At 37.3% G+C, this 25,236-nt stretch overlaps 1 protein-coding gene across 1 annotated transcript in view; it reads left to right on the top strand.

Annotated features, from left to right (window-relative positions):
- LOC144292074 (uncharacterized) overlaps nucleotides 1–23,873 on the top strand; it is a 41,486-nt gene extending 17,613 nt beyond the window's left edge. Inside the window, exons 4-6 of the mRNA XM_077861789.1 lie at nucleotides 17,647–18,007; nucleotides 21,483–21,530; nucleotides 23,398–23,873. Of these exons, the coding sequence (XP_077717915.1) occupies nucleotides 17,647–18,007; nucleotides 21,483–21,530; nucleotides 23,398–23,540 (552 nt within the window). The 3' untranslated portion in view covers nucleotides 23,541–23,873. The remainder of the gene's footprint in view (nucleotides 1–17,646; nucleotides 18,008–21,482; nucleotides 21,531–23,397) is intronic.
- The last annotated feature ends 1,363 nt before the right edge of the window (nucleotides 23,874–25,236 follow it).

Below are 25,236 nucleotides of genomic sequence, written 5' to 3'. Positions count from 1 at the left end.
CCTTGACCATATGCTTACAAATTATCTATAATTGCTCTTATGCTACAATAGCGGAGCTGAATATTTGCAACAGAGACCCACAAAGCCTAAAATTTTTATCTTTTCGCCCTCTACAGAAGATATTTGTCAATCGCTTCCCTAGAATAATATACTGTGGAGCGACACTTATTTTTATTTCACATTTCCCTATTCCTCAGAGTTTTTCACTGACCCTTTGTTACATATCCACTCCCCCCCCCATATTAACTGTCTTCCTCTGAATGAATTGCTTGACATGTCTTTGAATCCATTTCCTCACTGGAAAATGGAAAATATAAATATATTTACCAGGAGGAACTGGTGAGAGGATGAACTCATAGAATACATATAAATTTCTTACAAGTGCTTGGAACATGCCTAATGCTCACTCTCTTTATGCATACTTTGAATATATGAGTTATTATGGCATATTTGAACATATTATAACAACATATAGAACCAAAACCAAAATATATAGCTTATTATTTTCTTCAAATTTTTTATTTAAATAATAGAATAAGTGAAAATAGAGTACTTTTCCTTTCAGACATTTCCAGTAGAACACCTGCTGTCGACATTCCTGGAACACAGCCATGCCTATGCATTTCCTAACTGTCAATGACTGCTTTTGGGCTAGAATGCTGGAAGTAATGAATCACAAGAGAGACCTTAGGGCCAAACAACCTAAGTAAAATATTAGTTATCTGGCCCTGTACAGAAAAATGTTGGCTGCACCTTCCATGCAGAATGAGTAAAGGAATTAGTTCATAATTATCACTAAAATTCAAAATACAATAAGAAAGTACATTGATAAATTTTACTACATGAAAGTGAAAATAAACCTTGCTTTGCAGAAAGCAGCATAAGTTAAATCAAAAGACAAATGATAATCTTTGAGGAAATATTTGCAATATGTAAAGCACATAATGTTCAACTGTGGTAAAAAGAAGAACACATTTTAAAAATGGAAGTAAATCATTAAAATCATTAAAAAATCATTAAAAACCTTCTATAGATAAATAGCAAAAAACATAAAAAGCTAATTTGTGAAGAGAAATATAAAAATAGTTTTTACATATATGAATACATGCTCAACTTCACTTTTAATTAGATAGATGTCTATTAAAACTATAGAGAGATACCATTTCCTATTCATGAGAATGAATAAAAGTGAAACATTCTGTTGGTGAGGCTGTGGGAGAAAATTGGCGTCTTACAACATATTGCTAGTAGGGATGCAAAATACAACCCTTTCATGGGGTAATTTGGTAACAAAAGTTCATATGCATTTACCTTTCAACCTAGCAAAAACACTTTTTGAAATTACTCTGAAGGCACAGCTTCAACACTATGAGCATATATAGGCACAAAGATATTCACTGGGTAACTGCAAAATGTTGGATATAACACAGCAAGTTTGATTGAATAAATGATGGCACATGCACCTAATGGAGGAATATACACTGTAAATAGAATGTGATATGTAAAGCCACTTGTAATTTGTATGCTGGCTATTCACAATTGGAAAATGAAATTTAATAAATAGTATCACTTACAAAAACAACACTAACAATTAAAAAAAAACTCTATAATACATAGAGGTGAAATTTAACCAAAAATGGGAAGGATTTGTATCCCGAAATCAATGAAACTTTAATGACATAAGCCAAAGAACAACTAAATAAATCTAGAGATATACCATGTTCATAGATTGAAAGACTCAATAGTGATAAATGCATTCCATGTAATCTCAACCCAAATCCCAGAAGAACTTTTAGAAATCAACAAACTGGTTCCAAAATTTATATAGGAAGAGGAAAACATAGCATTGCCAAAACAGGTTTGAAAAGAAGTTAAACACTTACTAGGAAGCTACAATAGTCAAGACAGTGGGATATTGGTGAAAGTATGGACACATAGATGAGAGGAAGAGAATCCAGAAATAGGGCAACACGTAAGTGGTCAACTAATTCCTAATGAAGATGCCAGGGAAATCCAAAGAACAAAGAATAGACTTTTCTACAACTGGGTATGAGACAATTGTTCATCTATGTAAAAAAACAATAAACCTCAATCCATACCAAACATCACATACACAAACTAACTAAAAACAGTTTCCAGGACTAAATGTAAAAACAAAAACAATAACACTTATAGATGAAAATACAGGAGAAAATCTTTGTGACCTTGGGTTAGCCAAAGATTTCTTACATAGGACACAAAAAGTAAGAATCCTAAAGGAAATGTTTGATGATTTGCACTTCCTTAAACTTACAATTTCTGTTTATCTCATGACTGCAAATGGAAGGAAAATAGAAAAGGGAGAGAAAAGCCAGATTAAACTAAAATATTGTTCAAATACATATCAGAGAAAATACTGAGCTCCACAATACAGAGAGAAGTCTCAAGACTCAATAATAACAAATGAAACTCAGTTTAAAAATTACAAAGAGCTATACTGGGAATTTGGGCAGAACTCAAATTTACTTCTCTTCTTTTGATAGCAGAACTTTAAGGTAAATAACAATTTACACAAACAAACAAACAAAAACTAGGAAAAAGGACCCCAATGTGCTCAGAAGTGTAGAGAACATGGCTCCCATCTTAAACAACACCCCAAATAGCAGGACAACCTGAAATGTAATACTTTGTTTGAATCAATTGAATAGCTGAGATTCAGGGTACTTTACCTAAACAATAATTGTAGACACACAGGCACTTGCAGGGAGAAACGGTAAGTGAGCATTTGCTAACCTTGGACAGATGTTATGGAACACATACACCTGGTCACAAGATTAAAGTGTAAATTTCCAATGGAATATTAAGAGCTGGAAAAGTGTGAAACCTGAGGGACCATATGTAAGGTATTTCCTGTCACCTTTTAAGCTTCTTCTCCAGGATCTCCATAAAATTCTTGCAGAAAAGATCAGGAAAAATCCAGAAAAGGCTTCCCTGTTGGTGTTATAAAAGGGGGAACAACTACTGCTGAGACCCACCCAGACCTCACCTACCCCATCACCACTGTAGGAAACAAGTGACCTTATCTGGAGGGGAACGTGCTGGTGGAATCTCATTATAGTTGAGGGAAGACAAAGGAGAGGACCACAAAAAATGTTCCCCAGAAATGTTCAAAAATAACACATTCATCTGCAGAAGGATGAGCATCAAACCACAATCTGAAGTAGGTGCTTACTTATTGTGGTTGAGGGAGGGAGACAGGATTTAAATTTTAAAATTTTCTACCTCTGGAAAAAAAGGCAGGAATATCTGTGAAGGCCACATCCTTAAGACCTAGTTTCGCTGTACCTGGTTAAAATTGAGACTTAATAAAAATATCAGAGAGCATCTCCTGACCTTTCACTCCCATGCTATAAAACCTTGAGTAAAACTAAAAGTAGAATAGACCTCATAGAGCTTCAAAAGACAGCCTTTCTCAAAAAAAAAAAAAAAAGACTTTCTCTGAGGAAGAGTACAAAGCGAAGACTCAAAGACAAGTAAAGAGAGAAAGAAAAGTTACAACTAGGAAATATTTAAGTGTCTGAACTCTGAAAACAATAAATTTCAACCCTGATAACTTAGCAACTACAAGCTTCAAATCCAGTCTAACTTCTAACTAGTTAACACAAACTCCCATGCTCAAGGCCTAGCAGGAAAAGTGTGCTCATTTCAAGCACAAAATATATTTACCTCAATATCTACTATACAAGACAACATGTCCAGGTTCCAACCAAAAATTTCAGAAGCATACAGTAGGTCAAAAAGAAGTGCAGTCTGAGGACACAAAGTAATCACCAGAACCAGATAGAGACATGACAAAGATGTTGGAACTATTAAGGAATTCAAAATAACTATGTTAAAGGTTCTAACCTAATAGCAAAGGTAAACAATATTCAAGATCCAAGAGACAGCTTCCAAGAAGCTTTTTCTTTCAACATATCAAAGAACTGGATTTTTTTTTCAAATTTTTGGTTAAATAGGAATCTATTATTTCATGGAAGATAGATTTCTACAAATCTATTCCTTCATTCCAGGAATAATATGTCACCACACAAATTATTTTCTCATTTTGCATCATGTGGTAAAGAATCATGTTGTTAAGTTATAAAAAGTCATTAAGATGAAGAACATTGTTCACATTTCTCAAATATATTTCTGTTGACATGTTTGCATTTTTGGTTACTGAAGAGTTTCCTTCTTTAGAAATACAATCCCAAATTACCAATGGAGCAGGTCTGGTGTTTGTGAGAATACAAGAGCTTTTCCTTTGATGCCTTTTCTGAGCAATTTCACACACTTGAACACCTGGATACCAAAACCACTTAATTCACTGACTGTTTTCCTACTGATTTATATAAGTAGTTGGCTGACCAGTTAATCCCGGTCTCTCTTCTTTTTCTTTTGCTCTTGTTTGTTTTCTATCAGCATTTTTCCATGATTACAGCCTCCTTGGAAAACAGACATTTGGGTCAGCTAATCTGAGGAAAACTTACAAGGTAGCAGATGGTTTCAGATGCCATGAAACCTATATTCAAGGATTTCCCAGGGAATACAGAAGATCAAATTGACCATACAGGGTTTCTACCTGCTGGTTATGTTGTGATGTTCAGCAAAAGGCTAATGTTTTTGTAGAGCCTCTAACCAGTGTGATAACTCAGGCTGGATCAAGATATTTGGAGAAGGAACTAAGATCATAGTAACTCCCCCAGGTAAGTAACTTTGTTCTGTTTTAATTCTGTGAATGAAAAACTGACAGATTATTTTTAGGAAAAAAAAACAATAATAACAATGTAGGATCAGCTCAGCGCATGGACAGTAATTTTGCAGCTACTGGTCCCTCTATATGGAAACACAACTACTTTGCAAATGGTTTATTTACTTCACTGCTTGCAAGCAGATATTAAATCTGCCTTTAAAAAATACACACACACTGAGATATATTCGGGATTGAAACTAAAATTATTTTTAGGACTGTGTCTATGAACCATTGGTGTGAGTTATTGGTTCAACATGCTTTCCTTATAGACAGTCATGTGATAAACGTTATTAATTACCTCTAATATTAGTAGGACTTCTTTTTTAATGAGTAGTGCTTCTTTCTCTAATAACCTGCGAAATTTATATGATTGCTTTTGTGTCATCTTTAGGAGCAGTGCAAAAAAATTCACTCCTACAGTAAATGACTAATAGAACATCAATAATTCGACTTATTACTGGAGCATCTTAGAGGGGAGTCTGAGGTTAGTAATTTGTACTATTGTTCGTCTGGTTAATAATACCTAGAGATAGTCCAGTTTAGTGTATTTGTAAGCTAAATAAATCATTTCAGCTCCAGAACCCATAAAAAGAGTCTGCATGACTTTAAATTTTTGTTTGTTCATTTATTGTCCCAGCAAACATTTATTTTTTTTAATTTATTTTTTATTGGTGTTCAATTTACTAACATACAGAATAACCCCCAGTGCCCGTCACCCCTTCACTCCCACCCCCCGCCCTCCTCCCCTTCTACCACCCTTAGTTCGTTTCCCAGAGTTAGCAGTCTTTACGTTCTGTCTCCCTTTCTGATATTTCCCACACATTTCTTCTCCCTTCCCTTCTATTCCCTTTCACTATTATTTATATTCCCCAAATGAATGAGAACATATAATGTTTGTCCTTCTCCGAATGACTTACTTCACTCAGCATAATACCCTCCAGTTCCATCCACGTTGAAGCAAATGGTGGGTATTTGTCATTTCTAATAGCTGAGTAATATTCCATTGTATACATAAACCACATCTTCTTTATCCATTCATCTTTCGTTGGACACCGAGGCTCCTTCCACAGTTTGGCTATCGTGGCCATTGCTGCTAGAAACATCGGGGTGCAGGTGTCCCGGCGTTTCATTGCATCTGTATCTTTGGGGTAAATCCCCAACAGTGCAATTGCTGGGTCGTAGGGCAGGTCTATTTTTAATTCTTTGAGGAACCTCCACACAGTTTTCCAGAGTGGCTGCACCAGTTCACATTCCCACCAACAGTGTAAGAGGGTTCCCTTTTCTCCGCATCCTCTCCAACATTTGTTGTTTCCTGCCTTGTTAATTTGCCCCATTCTCGCTGGTGTGAGGTGGTATCTCATTGTGGTTTTGATTTGTATTTCCCTGATGGCAAGTGATGCAGAGCATTTTCTCATGTGCATGTTGGCCATGTCTATGTCTTCCTCTGTGAGATTTCTCTTAATGTCTTTTGCCCATTTCATGATTGGATTGTTTGTTTCTTTGCTGTTGAGTTTAATAAGTTCTTTATAGATCTTGGAAACTAGCCCTTTATCTGATATGTCATTTGCAAATATCTTCTCCCATTCTGTAGGTTGTCTTTGAGTTTTGTTGACTGTATCCTTTGCTGTGCAAAAGCTTCTTATCTTGATGAAGTCCCAATAGTTCATTTTTGCTTTTGTTTCTTTTGCCTTCGTGGATGTATCTTGCAAGAAGTTACTGTGGCCAAGTTCAAAAAGGGTGTTGCCTGTGTTCTTCTCTAGGATTTTGATGGAATCTTGTCTCACATTTAGATCTTTCATCCATTTTGAGTTTATCTTTGTGTATGGTGCAAGAGAGTGGTCTAGTTTCATTCTTCTGCATGTGGATGTCCAATTTTCCCAGCACCATTTATTGAAGAGACTGTCTTTCTTCCAATGGATAGTCTTTCCTCCTTTATCGAATATTAGTTGCCCATAAAGTTCAGGGTCCACTTCTGGATTCTCTATTCTGTTCCACTGATCTATATGTCTGTTTTTGTGCCAGTACCACACTGTCTTGATGACCACAGCTTTGTAGTACAACCGGAAATCTGGCATTGTGATGCCCCCAGATATGGTTTTCTTTTTTAAAAATCCCCTGGCTATTCGGGGTCTTTTCTGATTCCACACATCTTAAAATAATTTGTTCTAACTCTCTGAAGAAAGTCCATGGTATTTTGATAGGGATTGCATTAAACGTGTATATTGCTCTGGGTAACATTGACATTTTCACAATATTAATTCTGCCAATCCATGAGCATGGAATATTTTTCCATCTCTTTGTGTCTTCCTCAATTTCTTTCAGAAGTGTTCTATAGTTTTGAGGGTATAGATCCTTTACATCTTTGGTTAGGTTTATTCCTAGGTATCTTATGCTTTTGGGTGCAATTGTAAATGGGATTGACTCCTTAATTTCTCTTTCTTCAGTCTCATTGTTAGTGTATAGAAATGCCATTGATTTCTGGGCATTGATTTTGTATCCTGCCATGCTACCGAATTGCTGTATGAGTTCTAGCAATCTTGGGGTGGAGACTTTTGGGTTTTCTACGTAGAGTATCATGTCATCGGCAAAGAGGGAGAGTTTGACTTCTTCTTTGCCAATTTGAATGCCTTTAATGTCTTTTTGTTGTCTGATTACTGAGGCAAGGACTTCCAGTACTATGTTGAACAGCAGTGGTGAGAGTGGACATCCCTGTCTTGTTCCTGATCTTAGGGGAAAGGCTCCCAGTGCTTCCCCATTGAAAATGATATTTGCTGTGGGCTTTTCATAGATGGCTTTTAAGATGTCGAGGAATGTTCCCTCTATCCCTACACTCTGAAGAGTTTTGTTCAGGAATGGGTGCTGTATTTTGTCAAATGCTTTCTCTGCATCCAATGAGAGGATCATATGGTTCTTGGTTTTTCTCTTGCTGATATGATGAATCACATTGATTGTTTTACGGGTGTTGAACCAGCCCTGTGTCCCAGGGATAAATCCTACTTGGTCATGGTGAATAATTTTCTTAATGTACTGTTGGATCCTATTGGCCAGTATCTTGTTGAGAATTTTTGCATCCATGTTCATCAGGGATATTGGTCTGTAATTCTCCTTTTTGGTGGGGTCTTTGTCTGGTTTTGGAATTAAGGTGATGCTGGCCTCATAGAACGAATTTGGAAGTACTCCATCTCTTTCTATCTTTCCAAACAGCTTTAGGAGAATAGGTATGGTTTCTTCTTCAAACGTTTGATAAAATTCCCCTGGGAAGCCATCTGGCCCTGGACTCTTGTGTCTTGGGAGGTTTTTGATGACTGCTTCAATTTCCTCCCTGGTTATTGGCCTGTTCAGGTTTTCTATTTCTTCCTGTTCCAGTTTTGGTAGTTTGTGGCTTTCCAGGAATGCGTCCATTTCTCCTAGATTGCCTAATTTATTGGCGTATAGCTGTTCATAATATGTTTTTAAAATCGTTTGTATTTCCTTGGTGTTGGTAGTGATCTCTCCTTTCTCATTCATGATTTTATTAATTTGAGTCTTCTCTCTCTTCTTTTTAATAAGGCTGGCTAATGGTTTATCTATCTTATTAATTCTTTCAAAGAACCAACTCCTGGTTCTGTTGATCTGTTCCACAGTTCTTCTGGTCTCGATTTCGTTGAGTTCTGCTCGAATCTTTATTAACTCCCTTCTTCTCTTGGGTGTAGGATCTATTTGCTGTTTTTTCTCTAGCTCCTTTATGTGTAAGGTTAGCTTTTGTATTTGAGTTCTTTCCAGTTTTTGAATGGATGCTTGTATTGTGATGTATTTCCCCCTTAGGACTGCTTTTGCTGCATCCCAAAGATTTTGGACGGTTGTATCTTCATTCTCATTAGTTTCCATGGGTCTTTTTAATTCTTCCTTAATTTCCTGGTTGACCCTTTCATCTTTTAGCAGGATGGTCCTTAACCTCCACGTGTTTGAGGTCCTTCCAAACTTCTTGTTGTGATTTAGTTCTAATTTCAAGGCATTATGGTCTGAGAATATGCAGGGGACGATCCCAATCTTTTGGTATCGGTTCAGACCCGATTTGTGACCCAATATGTGGTCTATTCTGGAGAAAGTTCCATGTGCGCTTGAGAAGAATGTGTATTCAGTTGAGTTTGGATGTAAAGTTCTGTAGATATCTGTGAAATCCATCTGGTCCAGTGTATCATTTAAAGCTCTCGTTTCTTTGGAGCTGTTGTGCTTAGAAGACCTATCGAGTATAGAAAGAGCTAGATTGAAGTCACCAAGTATAAGTGTATTATTATCTAAGTATTTCTTTACTTTGGTTAATAATTGATTTATATATTTGGCAGCTCCCACATTCGGGGCATATATATTGAGGATTGTTAAGTCCTCTTGTTGAATAGATCCTTTAAGTATGATATAGTGTCCCTCTTCATCTCTCACTACAGTCTTTGGGGTAAATTTTAGTTTATCTGATATAAGGATGGCTACCCCTGCTTTCTTTTGGGGACCATTCGAATGGTAAATGGTTCTCCAACCTTTTATTTTCAGGCTGTAGGTGTCCTTCTGTCTAAAATGAGTCTCTTGTAGACAGCAAATAGATGGGTCCTGCTTTTTTATCCAGTCTGAAACCCTGCGCCTTTTGATGGGGTCATTAAGCCCGTTTTCATTCAGAGTTACTATTGAGAGATATGAGTTTAGTGTCATCATGATATCTATTCAGTCCTTGTTTTTGTGGACTGTTCCACTGAACTTCTTCTTAAAGGGGAATTTTAAGAGTCCCCCTTAAAATTTCTTGCGGAGCTGGTTTGGAGGTCACATATTCTTTTAGTTGCTGCCTGTCTCAGAAGCTCTTTATCTCTCCTTCCATTTTGAATGAGAGCCTTGCTGGATAAAGTATTCTTGGTTGCATGTTCTTCTCATTTAGGACCCTGAATATATCCTGCCAGCCCTTTCTGGCCTGCCAGGTCTCTGTGGAGAGGTCTGCTGTTACCCTAATACTCCTCCCCATAAAAGTCAGGGATTTCTTGTCTCTTGCTGCTTTAAGGATCTTCTCTTTATCTTTGGAATTTGCAAGCTTCACTATTAAATGTCAAGGTGTTGAACGGATTTTATTGATTTTAGGGGGTGATCTCTCTATTTCCTGGATCTGAATGCCTGTTTCCCTTCCCAGATTAGGAAAGTTTTCAGCTAGAATTTGTTCAAATACATATTCTGGCCCTCTATCCCTTTCGGCACCCTCGGGAACACCAATTAAACGTAGGTTTTTCTTCCTCAGGTTGTCGTTTATTTCCCTTAATCTATCTTCATGGTCTTTTAATTGTTTGTCTCTTTTTTCCTCAGTTTCCCTCTTTGCTATCAACTTGTCTTCTATGTTACTCACTGGTTCTTCCACCTCGTTAACCCTCGTCGTCAGGACTTCTAGTTTGGATTGCATCTCATTCAATTGATTTTTAATTTCTGCCTGATTAGCTCTAAATTCTGCAGTCATGAAGTCTCTTGAGTCCTTTATGCTTTTTTCTAGAGCCACCAGTAGCTGTATAATAGTGCTTCTGAATTGGCTTTCTGACATTGAATTGTAATCCAGATTTTGTAACTCTGTGGGAGAGACGACTGTTTCTGATTCTTTCTTTTGAGGTGAGGTTTTCCTTCTAGTCATTTTGCTCAGTGCAGAGTGGCCAAAAGCAAGTTGTATTGGGAAAAGGAGAAAAAGAGAGGAGAGAAAGAAGGAAAGAAAAGAGAAAGAGAAAAAAAAGGAAGAAAAAAAACGAAAAAAAAAGAAGAAAAAGAGAAAGAAAAAGAAAGAAAGGAGAAAAAAGGGGGGTGGGGGAAGGAAACAAATCAAAAAGCAAATCAAAACAAAAAAAAAAAAAAAAAAGAACCACCGGGGAGTATCTTCTGATTCTGTGTACTTTAAGTCCCTTGGCTTCCCCTCGAAGTTGTCAGTCAGTCTAGCTGGTCTTCTGGGGGAGGGGCCTGCTGTGCTGATTTTCAGGTGTTAGCAGTTGGGGGAGCTGCTGTGCCCCTGCCTGGTGCAGGGCTCAGTGGGGGTTGTTTACCCCGTGAGGCCCCAGGAGGAACAGCCCCAGTGGCGGGGCCAGCTCTGGAAACCTGGATTCAGCCCCCGCAGGAACTCCGGAGGTCTCTGTCTGCAGGGCCTGGAGGCTCCGGGGCGGGGCCGCTACTCTGCTCAGCTGGGGCAGGAGCGTCCTCGCTGTCCTGGGCCCTCCCGGCCTCTGCCTGTCCCGGGGGAGGCGGGATCCTGGGCTGTGTCCCGGCGCCCTGTGCTGCGGGGCCTGCGCTGGTGGATTCGCGCTCCCGCCCCGCAGGCCCCTCCGCGGAGCCGCCCCCGAGCCCCCCGAGCTGCTCCCGCCCCGCAGCCCCCTCCGCGGAGCCGCCCCTGAGCCCCCCGAGCTGCTCCGGGTCCCGCCGTGCGCGCTGCAGCCCTTAGGGAGCTCGGCGCACTCTCCTGGGCGCGCAGTTGCTGTTACTGTCCCCGGGAGCCCGAGGGCATCCCCGCCCTCCTGGGTCCTGCTCCACCTCCCCGCGAGCCCCTTTCCGCCCGGGAAGGTCGGTGCAGCTCCTGCGTCTCCGGGACGGGGCTCTCCTGTCCTGGGGACACTCGCCCCGGCCTCAGCCCGGCTCCTCGCGGGGCCCCTCCCCCTTGGAGGCCTTTGTGTCTTTATTTCTTTTTCCCCGTCTTCCTACCTTGATAGAAGCGCGAACTCTTCTCACTGTAGCATTCCAGCTGGTCTCTCTTTAATTCTCAGGCCGAATTCATTGATTTTCAGGATAATTTGAAGGTTTTGTAGGTAATTTGGTGGAGACAGGTGATTTAGAGACCCTACTCTTCCGCCTTCTTGCCCCTCCCCCCCCAGCAAACATTTATTAAGGACAGTTTTGGTGCTGGAAGCTAAAGGTAAAAGGGTGATCAAGACACAGTCCCAACACTCAAAAAGCCTCTAGTCTAGAGGACAACTGTTCTGGATTGTGGTCATTGGACCACCTATTTTTCCACTTGTAACTTCCATGGACACAGAATGTCTTGGATTCATGAGTTCTTTTGTTTTCTTAATTTATATAAAAAATTACTTATAAAATCCACATATTTGGATTTGGTAGAAGAATTTGATAAAATGGACTGAAACCATCTCAGTAAAGAGAATAATAATATTAGCTAAGATTTATTGAGGACCATTTACCATGTTAACTAGTTCCAGTGCGTTATCTTATTTCTCAACAGCCCTATACAGAAAAGTCTCTTATTGCATTTCACAGACAGTGAAACTGAGGTTTGGAGAAGGTCAGTTATTTGCCTAAAGTCACATGGCTAGTTACTATGGCAGAGAGTGGGATCCAACAGAGATTTATCCATTCCAAAATGCATGGTCTAGACTATTAAGTGATACTAAAAACAATAGACCATGTTTTTATATTCTGATATTTACTGTTCTGTAGCCTGAATTTTTAAATAGATAGTTTAGCTGAATTCTTTATTAGTAATAGCTCATAATTTGTATTACTACTCATGTGGAAAAGAATGCTTCTGCTTCTAATCATGCCACTAAAATTGACTCTCTTCTCCTCACAAGATCAAATAGGTCATGTAGAATATGCATTTATTAAATTCTCACAATGTGCATCCCTGGGTGGCTCAGTGGTTGAGCGTCTGCCTTTGGCTCAGGTCATGATCCCGGGATCCTGGGATCCAGTCCCACATGAGGCTCCCTGTGGGGAGCCTGCTTCTCTCTCTGTGTCTCTCATGAATAAATAAAATGTTTAAAACAAAATAAATTCTCACAATGTGATTCTTATGGTATTTTTTATAAAATGACAAGTCTTTTTGACACCTTTGTATTCAATCTTCTTTCTGGAAGAAAGAAGAATTTTGCTGGAAATATTGAAGCTGATGGAATTGGAGTAGTTGTACCATATGCATGATTCAATTACATAACTCAGAGCAGCCTTCCCACTCATGCTGGGGCAGCTGCAGAAAGACCAAACCAAATGGAGTCCTCTGGTGGAGCAGCTCAGATTGTAAATCAGCTCAGATTGTAAATCAAAACTGCTAGATATTTTCAAGTCCAAAGGAGCATTCTTTTAGGAATAAATACATTAAGAGATCATCATTAAAATTTCAGACTCTATAACAACTCGTCAGGTCTACTATCACTTGGAATTAGATTTGGAAAGAGCTTACTTTACAATCAAACAAGATATCCACCCCTTAATGTATAGAAATAAAATAATATCTGTAAAAATATTGAACACTGATATAGTATATACTCAAATATATTATTTCTATTTTTGTTCCTCTTTGAAAATTTTAAAGAAATAATAACTATAAATTACACTCTAATAAAAAAGTGACATCAGAAGAAAACTCTCCAAAGCAAGAGTTTAGACAGTTCAGGAAAATGGAGAGAAAAGGTAAAATCATCATCTCTAACACTTGTGAGTGAGATGAGAAAGAGAGAAGAACCAGACTAGGCAGAGAGGAGTCAGTTCACATCCACTCTTTAAAAAAAAAAAAAGCATTATTTATTATTTATTTTAGAGAGAGTGAGAACAGGGGAGAGGGGCAGAAGGAGAGGGAGAGAGAGAAAATCTAAAGCAGATCCAGTGCTGAGCTTAAACCATGGCTTGGTTTCAGGACCCTGAGATCAAGACCTGAGCTGAAATCAAGAGTTAGGCTCTTAAATGATTGAGCCACCAGAGGCTCGAGTTCATATCTATTCTTGACTATGTTCATGTCTAATGGGATTATGCTTAAGTTTCATCTTTGTTTAATGTTAGCAGGGTCCATTTTTAATATATTTATATAAATACTGAAAAAAATATAGGCACAATTTTAAAAGAGGCATCACAGGGGTTTTTTGTAAAAGCTTTTCAAACAGTGGGTTGTTTGACTGGAGCAGAATCAAAGTGTTTGGTCCTGGCACAAAGCTCATGGTTACAGGTAAATTTCTTTACATTCTGCCCTATAAGTAGGGAGGGGAGGCAGATTATACAGGGGTTGCGGGCGAGGTGCTGGTGGTGGCTCAGAATTCTAGGATTCAATCCCAGTTTGGCCAGAAGTAGCAGCAGGATACTTGGAGAGGTTAGTGACTACATCCTAGTCCTTTAGCTAATTAGCTAAAGCAACTGAAGTTCCTTAAAAAGTGTAGATGTTAATTCATTTGGGATTTCTGTGTTGAAAGTTTTGTAAAGAAGTTTGTATATCTTATTTATTTGATTTCAAAAATAACCAATGGTCCCCCCCCCAAAAAAAATAACCAATGGAAAAGAATGAACAAAAAAATTTTTATGCAATATATTCAAGAACATCATAAGGTAGGGGTTTTTTTTTCCCCCTGAATTCAGTTTGGTAAATTTGTTCATTCTTCATTAGCCTTAAAGATGAAATTTTGCCTGAATGAGGGAGAAAATCTCACAGGAATATTTCTAGAGCACAAGGTCTTGTCAAATAATAAAAATATTTTATATTTTTAAGATTTTATTGATTTATTTGAGAAAGAGAGAGAGAGAGGATGAGCGGGGGAGGGGCAGATGGAGAAGGAAAAGAAGCAGATTCCTTGCTTAGCACAGAGCTCCATGTGGAGTGACCCTAGGATACTGAGATCATGACCTGAGCAGAAGTCAGATGCTTAACCAACTGAGCCACCCAGGTGCCCCTCATATAAAAGTTTTCAAATAATTTTAACAAAGGTGATAAAACATTGAAAACATGAAAGAAATGATGTATTTAGTTTTCCTTAGTGGTTGTGATCATGGGCACAAATGAATTCATAAACTGAAAACTAAGTTTCTGGTGTTCTTTTTTCCAACTCACTACATAAGCAATGTAAATTCTAGCAATCAAGTTTAATAATGGTGACACATATAATTCATGAGGTCCTACAAAAATGTCTTCTAGGAGAGTGTAGTGCAGAAAAAAATATGGATTGTGAACCTAGATCTATCATTTTCCATATAATCATCCTTTAACAAATGCATTTTGATTCACTTCTCATTGCTTTCTTAAAATTATAAAAATAATACATTACTCATTATTGAAGAAATTGGAAAAGAAAAAAATTAAAATTTTATAGTGACACTTGTTACTGTTAACAATTTGGATTTCCATCCACTCACTTTATCAATGTAACAACAATATCAAATGAATTATGATAAGAGTATATGAAATTAAATACGGAAATAGCTATCGTTAAAATTGGGAAATGATCTGTGATAAAGAATGTCCATTCTTCAGAATTCAAATGACCACTCACTGGAGATCTTTATGATATCAAGAGTACAGAAAAATATATTACTAATTACCATCTAGTCTGAGGATCATTTTAGAACAAATTAATTTTGGAATACTTCAGTTTCTAAGACTCATTGTCACCTGCTTCTAAAAATGATGAGAATGTAGTAGGCACTGTCTCAAATATTATTAGCCTGAATATAAGGTTATCTCTCCTTTTTAAGTGGAAATATTCCAGACATAAAGGAAAAAGGAAGGAGGTTTTGCAACTTGAGTATATAAACGTATAGCGATCCAGAAAAAAGTCAAGTATTCACTTGTATATTTAATCTCTTAATTGAATTATATCTAAAAGTTAAAAATTATATCAATACGAACATCAGTTGAGAAATACTGCTTTTTTTTGCCCTCAGTTTCATTAGAAAATTTTGCTCTATCTCTTCACATGCATCTCAGACTTTAGAGAAATTTCTGCCTTATCTTAAGGTCTGAGTGTCTGCTTTGGGATCCCCTTATGATGTCACTGGATAGTCTATCTGAAGACAAAATTACCCACTTACAAAGTTTTTTAAAAACATATTTTTTATTTACTTTGGTATTCTATATTTTGCAATGTAAGCAGAACATGCAGAGACTTTCATTCCAGGTAATATTTATCAAATCCATATTAAACTTCTTTATTGTCTTTTACTAGCTCTACCTCTAAAACTAGCATTGAGTTTATTTCAGTTGATATCTTGTCAAGTAGTATTGTTTGTATAGTAGAGCATTAGAATATGAGAAGCTAAAACAGAAGGCAACCTCTGTTTCATGAGGTATAATGTTGGGAAAGAAAGCCTTACCTTATGGTCTGGCATTTCAGTGTGTTGGAACTACACATGTTTTGTGTCTATATCACAAAGTGAGATTTGGAAGCATCTTCTGCCACTTTTTATGTCATCTTTGAGATAGACCTCACCAAACTATGAAGCTCTGGGGCAGAAAAAGAAACAAGTTCTGATGCACAAACTATTTTTCACTTATTTATTCTGCATATTTCCAAAATCTATTTGAGAAAACAAAATAAAATACACAAGTAGAGTTAGGCCATGAAATAAAAATATAAGATCAAAAGCACTAAGGAAAGCAGAGAAAAATGGCCTGTGACTATCTAGCAAGAAACACAGAGTAAAATTTTATGTTCAAAGGTATGAGAAAAATATGGAGTACATACTTTATATTATCTGAGAAAATCATGCACACCAAATCTTCAAATATGTTATGTTTTTCCCACCATAAAATTAGAAAAGGATTTCTCTAGAAGGAATGTGAAGTGAAACAATGGGCATTGGCTTCCACAGCCATTTTGTAAAATGGAAGAAATGGTCTTTAAACAAATGCATTTCATGCTGTCACTGTGTCATTGCTATGGGCACCATACATTTAATGTCATTCACAGATAGTGACCTCCAGCAGACATGGCCAGACACCAACAAGTTTGGCTTTCATGCTCATATTTACCAAAAAAAAAAAAGTTTAAACTTTTTAACTATAGTTACAACTTTAAAGTTAGAGATGTCATAAATTTGAAATTCATATTCAAATATGAAATATCCCTATTTATTTATAAAAGAAAAATAGAGAACAATGATATCAACACCAATATAAAAATTGAAATATTACACTTGTACTTGAAAATGTACTTGACATTTGGTAAATTTCCATAGAATTCACACTGCTGCATCTTAAGAAAATATAAATAACTCAGGCAATTTAACTCCAATATATTTTATGATTATGCAAATGAATTTGTATAAATGTGTTAGGCTTATTTATTTTTGAATATGCTTTCTGTTATACGTATTATAAAAATGATTTTGGCCATAAAATAACTGTTAATAAGTTTTAAAAAGAATGTTGAAGGAAAAACCATGTAATATAGCTACCCAAAATATAGGCACTAACCATATATAATCAAATACACTATTTTAATGCTCAGCTAATATTCCATTGAGAAAATTGTGGAAGTTCAAGATTCATTTCATGCTGGAAAGAATAAAATATCAAGAATCTAGCTAAACAAAGTAACAGGAGGTAAAATCAATGTGTTACCATCCAGAAACTTTTCAATTTCATCATTTGATTTTCATTTATTTACAATAATGAATCAGAAGTATTCCTATTAAAAAAACACACCAAAGTTTCTAAGATGAAAATTAGATTACTTAATATATTGACTAGAGGCTAACATGTAAATATCATGTACTATTGAAAAAATTAATCTCTTTTATCTAACATGCTTTTAAATTAAAAATAAAGTATATGATTGGAGAAACATACAGTATCTTACTATTATAATCAATATTTGAAGATTTAAAGGTCAACTTGTTAGATTGTCAAGTACGTGTTGAAGTACATTCCCATTCAAAAAGTGAGTGTATACTATTTTAAAAATCTCACATTTTAATCCAAACTCCACCACTTAATAGCTGTGACTTTGAGCAAATTTTTGACTTCTTGAACTGGTTTTCCCAATAAAAATAAGAACTATTAGTATCTCCTAACCCACTGTGGACAAAGGCCACGATAAGCCCTAATTCTATGACAAATTTCCTTCATTTCACTGTGGTTGGTGGTTCCAAACTACATGACATTTGTGTTGCTCTAATAGTGTTTTAATTGTTCTTCCACATCCCCCACAGATAGAAGCCTTGATGCAGACAATTCCCCCAAGCCCACCACTTTTTTCCCTTCAATTGCTGAAACAACACTTCACAATGCTGGAACGTATCTTTGTCTTCTCGAGAATTTTTTCCGTGATGTTATCAAGATAGATTGGAAAGAGAAGAGTGGCAAAACAATTCCACAATCCCAGCAGGGAAACACTATGAAGACTAAGGACACATTCATGAAATTCAGCTGGCTGACTGTGATGGAAGCATCAATGGATAAAGGATACAAATGTGTCGTCAAACATGAGAGAAATAAAGGAAGGGTTGATCAAGAGATTCTGTTTTCTTCCCAGATAAAAGGTATGTGTATGTATGTGTGTATGTGTATATACCTTTTTTCAAAGGAAATACCCCACCATTTTTGTCAAATATTAATGAAAAGAAACAAATAGAAATCTTTCTTTAATGCTGTTACCTTTAATGGTAACATAAATGTCCTGCTATTTCCCCAGAGAATCAAAGTAGACTGGGCTTTGGAAAATATAGGGAAAAAGAAAAAGACAAATTCCCTTAGCCTTTCTCAGCCTCAGTTTCATCATCGAAAATTATGAAGTTTACAGTGGTGCTTTTAAGGTCATTATATTGACTAAATGAAAAAATATACATGAAAGCACCTACTAACCTCACACACCATAAATGTTCAGAAAAAGAGTCCACATTTGATGATCTTATTTGATCAAGAAACAAAAACAATTATACATTTTTGGGGAATGTTCTATTCAGAAGTCAAAGTCTCTTTCATTTTAATCTAGTCTAACCAGGTACTACCCATCAATGAGTGGATGACAAAAATACTATTCATTTGAGGGAGCTGGATCACAGTTCAACAAAAATAGTAATTTGGTTGCTGAGGTTTAAGTTTGTCTTGAGTTTCTCAGATTTGAATTTTATATACCACCCTAAGGTGAAATTTGGTAAATAAAGATTGGGTGAAGCTAACATTCTTCCATTTTACACAATGAGTATATTCTTTACCATTGGTAAATGCTGCTCAGCACACATTTCTTGCAGTTCTAGTGTGTGCCAGGCCTGGAAGGGATGCAGGATGAACTACTCTCCCAAGGAGGATCACCATAGTAGAGAGAATATACTTTTCCTAATCACTCAGGGTCACTTGTGGTTCAGGCACTGAGACTCAAACTAACCTCTTTGGTAGAGATACTGGACATATTTAGACAGTGTGGGTAGATGGCTGAATGTGCCCTGGCCCCCCTGTGCTCTAGTAACCTCTAGACTCAGGAGTCAAGTCCTGAGCATGAACATCACAGACCAAGGCCCCAGAAGCCCATAAGAAGGAACCAATTTGTTCTTTTCCCTGTGTTTCACAAGGCCTTGGGAAGGACCAGAGGATAAACACTTAACCAAATATGCAAAGACCTTTGCTGTGTACCACTCTGGATTGCAGAACTAAATCTTTATCTTCTTGGATCCTTCATTTTTCCATGATCAAATTTAGAGTGAAACAATTATTTACTTTTTCTTTCTCCTGGCATTCGATGAACTGCAAAAATAGCGAAAATGTGTGGTTTTGAAAACATGACATGGATGCATTTATTCATATCTTTATTGTATTTATCCATATTTTCCTAGAAAAACTGGTATTAGATTACAAACAGCCCTAGTTTTTTTTTTTCTACACCTAGGAAACAGAGGAGACAAATGAGCAAAGCACAAGTTAATGTAACCACTGGGCTGAAGTCCTTTAGGTATTGATTTTTATAGTGATCAATGTAAAAATATAGTAGGTTGCATGGTGATGATTATCCAAAAAGGAGAAGTTCTTGTTTATGGTGTGTTTTACTAAGTAATTAAATTTTGAAAAGAATGTCTCTCAAGATCTTCTCATAGCAACAAAACTAATGAGACCATTTCTGTTAATGCCTTTCTACAGCAAATTTCTAATGCTATTGCTTGTAAGTTTTTTTGTTTCTTGAAGCACAATCAATGAAGTCATTTTGAAGAGTGAGAAACTAATCTGGTCCAAGTTTTCAACCAACCTTGGTTTAGAAAGTGAAACTAGGGATCCCTGGGTGGCACAGCGGTTTGGCGCCTGCCTTTGGCCCAGGGCGCGATCCTGGAGACCCCCGATCGAATCCCACATCAGGCTCCCGGTGCATGGAGCCTGCTTCTCCCTCTGCCTGTGTCTCTGCCTCTCTCTCTCTCTCTCTCTCTGTGACTATCATAAATAAATAAAAATTAAAAAAAAAAGAAAGTGAAACTAGGTTACATATAAAGATTTAATTTGAAAAATCGTTGCCTTAATGTTTAAACTTCAAACAATACATGATGATAAGAGATTTTTATTTTTCTTTTGGTGAGCAAAGCCACTGTATGGAAAAGAGACTTTTAACACACTTAAAAGTCTGTTCTTGAAGATATTTTAACATCTAAAAATAATTATATGAACATTTTTTATTCTTTGGATTTATCCCAAAGCTTATAGCTCAGAATCACTTTTTAAGAACATACCAAAATAAGATTGTGTGGGGTGAATAATTTGCATAACAGAACCATATTATGTGCACAAGGACACATTGAGCAGAGAAAGGATAAAACAAAGCATGTTGGGATTCTCTTCCTCCATTCAACTGTCAATGATCTTTTTAAGGATTTTTGTCTTTGTATGCATGTTGGGTTTTTGGTTTTGTTTTTATTTTTGTGAGTTTTTTTTCCCACTGTGGAGGAATACAATCCCCACCTCAGTTTTATATATTCAGAAAACTATGATTATCACTTGGTCAATCTTTCTGCCTCTGGGGAAGAAGTACAACGAAATGCTGAGCTTCTGTAATAAAAAAGACATTTGCTAAGAGTAATTAAGATACTGGAAGGGATGATGTCTGAGAGTCCACAATGGTGGAGTTATGTGTGATTACTATGGATTGTTTTACAAGATACTTTCTACATGCTCTAGCTCATCTAAACCCCCATAATGGTTCTTTGAGTGTTGGCTCTGCCAATAACTGGTATGACTCCCAAAAAGTTACTTAGACACTATAAATCTTACTTTTTTGAGTCTAACATGGAGTCCTCCAAAATACAATTCACACTAGTGTGACTAGAGGAACCAATGACATAATACATGTGAGCTTTTCACATACTGCGTAGCACAGTAATAATCACTCAATAGATATTGACTTTCATTAGTATCATTGGCATGTCCACAAATACCAGCACTTCAGAAAAACATGTGCAGGAGCTGGGGATACTGGGAACATGCATTATTTGTAAATGTCAGGCTGCTTTCTTTTGCTTAGGAGAATTTACCTATTCTAGGCTCCTTCCAAAATGTAAGATTCTGCTGTGGATTCTAGGGTTGGATGAATGCATTTTGGTAGCAATCCTTCATGTCAGCAGTGGGTGCTGAGAACTTGACAGCAGCCACTGTTTCTGGTTATTTTTCCATTCAACAAGTATTTATAGAACACCTCCTTTGCAGCAGGCACTGGGCTGGGAGCTCTAAGTACAGACGGAAAACAAGATAGTCTTAGACATTGCCCTTAAGTTGTGAGAAAAAAAGAAAAAAATGAATCATTTATGAATTTCAACATTTTCATGTGCAGAAATAAAATATATGAATTCATCTACTGAACTACACAGGTCAGACAAATCATTTCTGCAATTGTGGAGCTCATATTAGTAATGGCTCTATCCTCTGTGTTGAATAATTTTATCCATCAGTTGATCGATCAACCTATCAATCTATCCAAAGCACAGATATATGTCAATTAATGGATATGAACAATTGAATAATACTTGCTCTCATTTCCTTTAGAGCTCACTGCTATTACCTCAACAAAATATTCTCTGAAAGATAAAAATGGTAATTTTTTGTCTATGTTTGCCTTTATGTTATGCTATAGGATCTTTCACCCCTGATCAACTTAACCTTTGAACTCCCCTGGCTTCAGAATGGCTGAATCTTGCAAAATAGACTGAGTGATATTTGAAGTCAATTCATCATTTTTCAGGGGTCATGTTCACACAGTAAATGCTGACTTGAGTATGAAAGACTGTAAATTAGGGGTGCAGTGATGTGCTCTGAATTCTTTCAACCGTGGATTTCATTCACTTCTGTGTCTTTGCTCTTGCTGGTAGTTAATAACAAGAACTGACACTAAGAAGTTCTTGTGCAGAGGTGTTGTGCGGCATTGTGAGCGCATTTTGTTTAATCTCTTAATATTCACTGTGAAGGATTTTATTCCCATTTTGCAGATGAGGGCAATGACCTAAAGTTAATTAAGTCCCTTGCATCACACCACACAGTGAGATCTGAGGCTTCAACCCAGACCATCTGAAAAAAAAAAAAAAAAAAGGCTCACACACTTACTCATTTAGCTGACACATTGTAAGCACTAGTTTCTGGATCTTTCTCCCAATACATGCACCAAGAAACTATAAGAAGCTTTGGCTCTAGTCCTACTCATCTGCCCTCCATGTCCAATATCAAGGAGCCTCTGGAAGTTAGCTAACATATTACCTGACCAAGGGCAAGGAGTTATGAGTACAGCACCACTAGAAGTCATTTTCCACACCAAAGGCTAATGATTCTGGAGTTCAGACTCTTTGGAGATAAACACATAAAAGAAATTTCCACATGAAAAGACTCAGCCTGGTTTGTTGCATAGCCAGTTATTAAATATTTCTTGATATCATGTATTTTCTGCAAAACCTCAAAGGAAAAAAGATAAAATTATCCTCTAACACCATAACTAAAATGAGGGTATTCAGGAAAGACAAGGGAGTGAGTTTGACCTCCTAAAGTTGAAGAGATTTTGGTTTAACTCTTTTCTTCCACTTTATGTTATTTTGTTATTTTTTAAAGTTTTTATCCAAATTCCACTTGGTTAACATACAGTGTAATATTAATTTCAGGTGTACAGTATAATGACTTAATATTTCCATACATCACTCAATGCTCATCACAACTAATGCCCTTTTTAGTAAAACCTCCCACCTACTCTACTCTGAACACAACCAAATTTCCATTGATTGTACCCTTGATAGGAATCTCAGTAATGCACAAGATGTAGTGGTGAAGATGCTTCTAAATCAGCAATTCTTCTTTATATTTATGCTTAAGTCTTTGTTGCCAGGAGTATTTATTACACGTGGAGGTATAGATATACAGAGTAGGTAAGAATGTGTCCTTGAACATTATGTGCTGGGATTAAAATCTTGCTTGTGGTACTTACTAATTGTATGACATTAGGCAAATTAGTTCTGTGTCCTCAATTTATTTGTAAAATGGCAATTAAAATAATAATCTCCTAGGTTATTGAAAAATTAAGTAAGATTACAGCTTTTCACACAGACCTGTCAAATTAAATGTCTGGCATTTACTTAGTGGGTAAAGCATATTTGCTAGATTATTACTTACAGACATGGTAGAGATGAGGAAATGCTAAAAGCTAACTTTCAATAATGTTTTTTTCAGGTTAACTCATTCATCTAATATATATCCTTACTTTTTAAGACTTTGGAATGTTCTAAGTGAATTTCCCAGAGGTTGTTGATTGATTTGGCATACAAGCTGGATTCTGAGTTATCTGGTGGTGGTAGTGGTGGTGATGGTATGGGAACATCCCTTCAACCTGGGTCACCAGAAATGTATGATGTGACCCCTCCCCATTAATAAGTCCTAGCCTTCCAAAGAACAGAAAGTGAAACTAATAAATGACCTTTTTTAGATCCCCTGCAGCTGCAGCTCATGAACACCTCTGCCTACTACACCTACCTCCTCCTCCTCCTCAAGAGCCTGGTCTACTCCGTCGTCATCACCTTCTATCTGCTTGGGAGACCAGCATTCTGTGGCAATGGGAAGAGTTCCTAACACATGGTGACACCAAAGGTCCCCTTTTCTCCATTGGCTATTGTGGCTAAAAGTGTCTGCTGAGGATCTAGTGTGGCTTTCTCTTATTTCAGTTCAAGTGTGTCTTTTGTTAGAGCCATTACTGTAGATTGGGTTTACAAACCACTGGGCACACAGAAACTTTCACTCTGTAGCAGGAACAAATTCCGCCATGACTTACGCATGGGGCCAGAAAGCCATCTCCGGGGCTTGAGCGCTGCTCTCTCCTTAACGTCCATCAGCTCCTCAGGCACTCGACAACCGTGCCTCTGAGTTCAGCCAACACACAGCTTCCAGTTGCATCTCCTGAGGCTCCTTAACCAGATAATTGCCTCAAAGCCCTTTATTTTACACATCTGAGAGCTGCCGTCTTTGCTACCTGAATTTTGTACTGCTTTTCATGATGAGAACAATAAAAACAATCAAAAGTCTACTTTTGTATCTGTGTTCTTTCATCTGGTGCAATATAACTGAGAGTCCAAGGTAAGCAACAGCATGACAACTGAGCCTTCACATTCAGTGCTGGTTGTTATATTTCCAATTCTTGCCCTGAGATGGACCTTATAACGCCTTCTTTGAGACATTGGCCCCAGGGGAGTCATAGCCAGTGAAGGCCTAGGTTATTTCTCCTTCAAAGATCAGAAGAAAAAAAAAAAAACAAAAACAAAGATCAGAAGATTCAGACTTACTTGGTTTAAGACACTCTGGTGGTGACTGTACAATATGTCCCATGACTGGTGGGTATGGTCAAAACTTTACCAGTATTTCACATGCACTATGTTTCTGATCTCACAAGAAACCCACGAGATCTTCACTAACACTGAAAAGGTAGAGTGGTGGAGGAATTAAGGGCTTGGATTCTTAACACTAAGTGCCTGGGTTTAAAATCTTGGTTCCATATCTATTTGAACTCTCTGTGTCAAAATTTTCCCATATGTAAAATGAAGATACATTGTGCCCTGTCTCCTGGAGCTGTGTGGATGGGATGAGTTAACTTTGCTGGGCACATGCCAGTCCTCAACATCATTAGCATCTACACTGGCAGTTGGCAGTTCCACTTGGGAAACAATTGATAACACACCTTCTCCTATACACTCACACAGACCTTCAAGGTATGCTCTAAGATTTATATGCAATACCATAGCACCATTTACAACAGTCCCAAATTAAGTCAAACACCCAATAAGAAAGAGAAAAAAATAAAATAAACAACATTGTATGATGGACTAGTATGTATTTACACAAAAATGTAGGTTGTTGGAAGAAATTGAAAATCAGAAAGTGTTGTTGAGGAGATGGCTGTCTGATTCAGTGAAGGAGTCTTGATGTTGGGGTCATAAGTTAGAGCCCCACATGGGTGTAGAGATTGGTGTGCAGAGATTGGGTGTAGAGATTACATAAATAAATAAAAACTTTTTTAAAGATTTTATTTATTTATTCATGAGAGACCAGCGAGAGAGAGAGGCAGAGACACAGGCAGAGGGAGAAGCAGGCTCCATGCAGAGCCTGACGTGGGACTGGATCCTGGGTCTCCAGGACCACACCCTGGGGTGAAGGTGGTGCTAAACCACTGAGCCACCCGGGCTGCCCAATAAAAACTTTTTTAAGAAAAGAAAGTGTTGTTGAAGAAATAGACATTATAGGACTCTAATAAAACTTTTAGAATATACCACATAGT

Source organism: Canis aureus, chromosome 21, assembly GCF_053574225.1.
Source record: "Canis aureus isolate CA01 chromosome 21, VMU_Caureus_v.1.0, whole genome shotgun sequence".
In the NCBI taxonomy this organism is placed as follows: domain Eukaryota; kingdom Metazoa; phylum Chordata; class Mammalia; order Carnivora; family Canidae; genus Canis; species Canis aureus.
The sequence above is the reverse complement of the archived record's forward strand: the minus strand, read 5'-3'. Positions and strand labels throughout refer to the sequence as shown.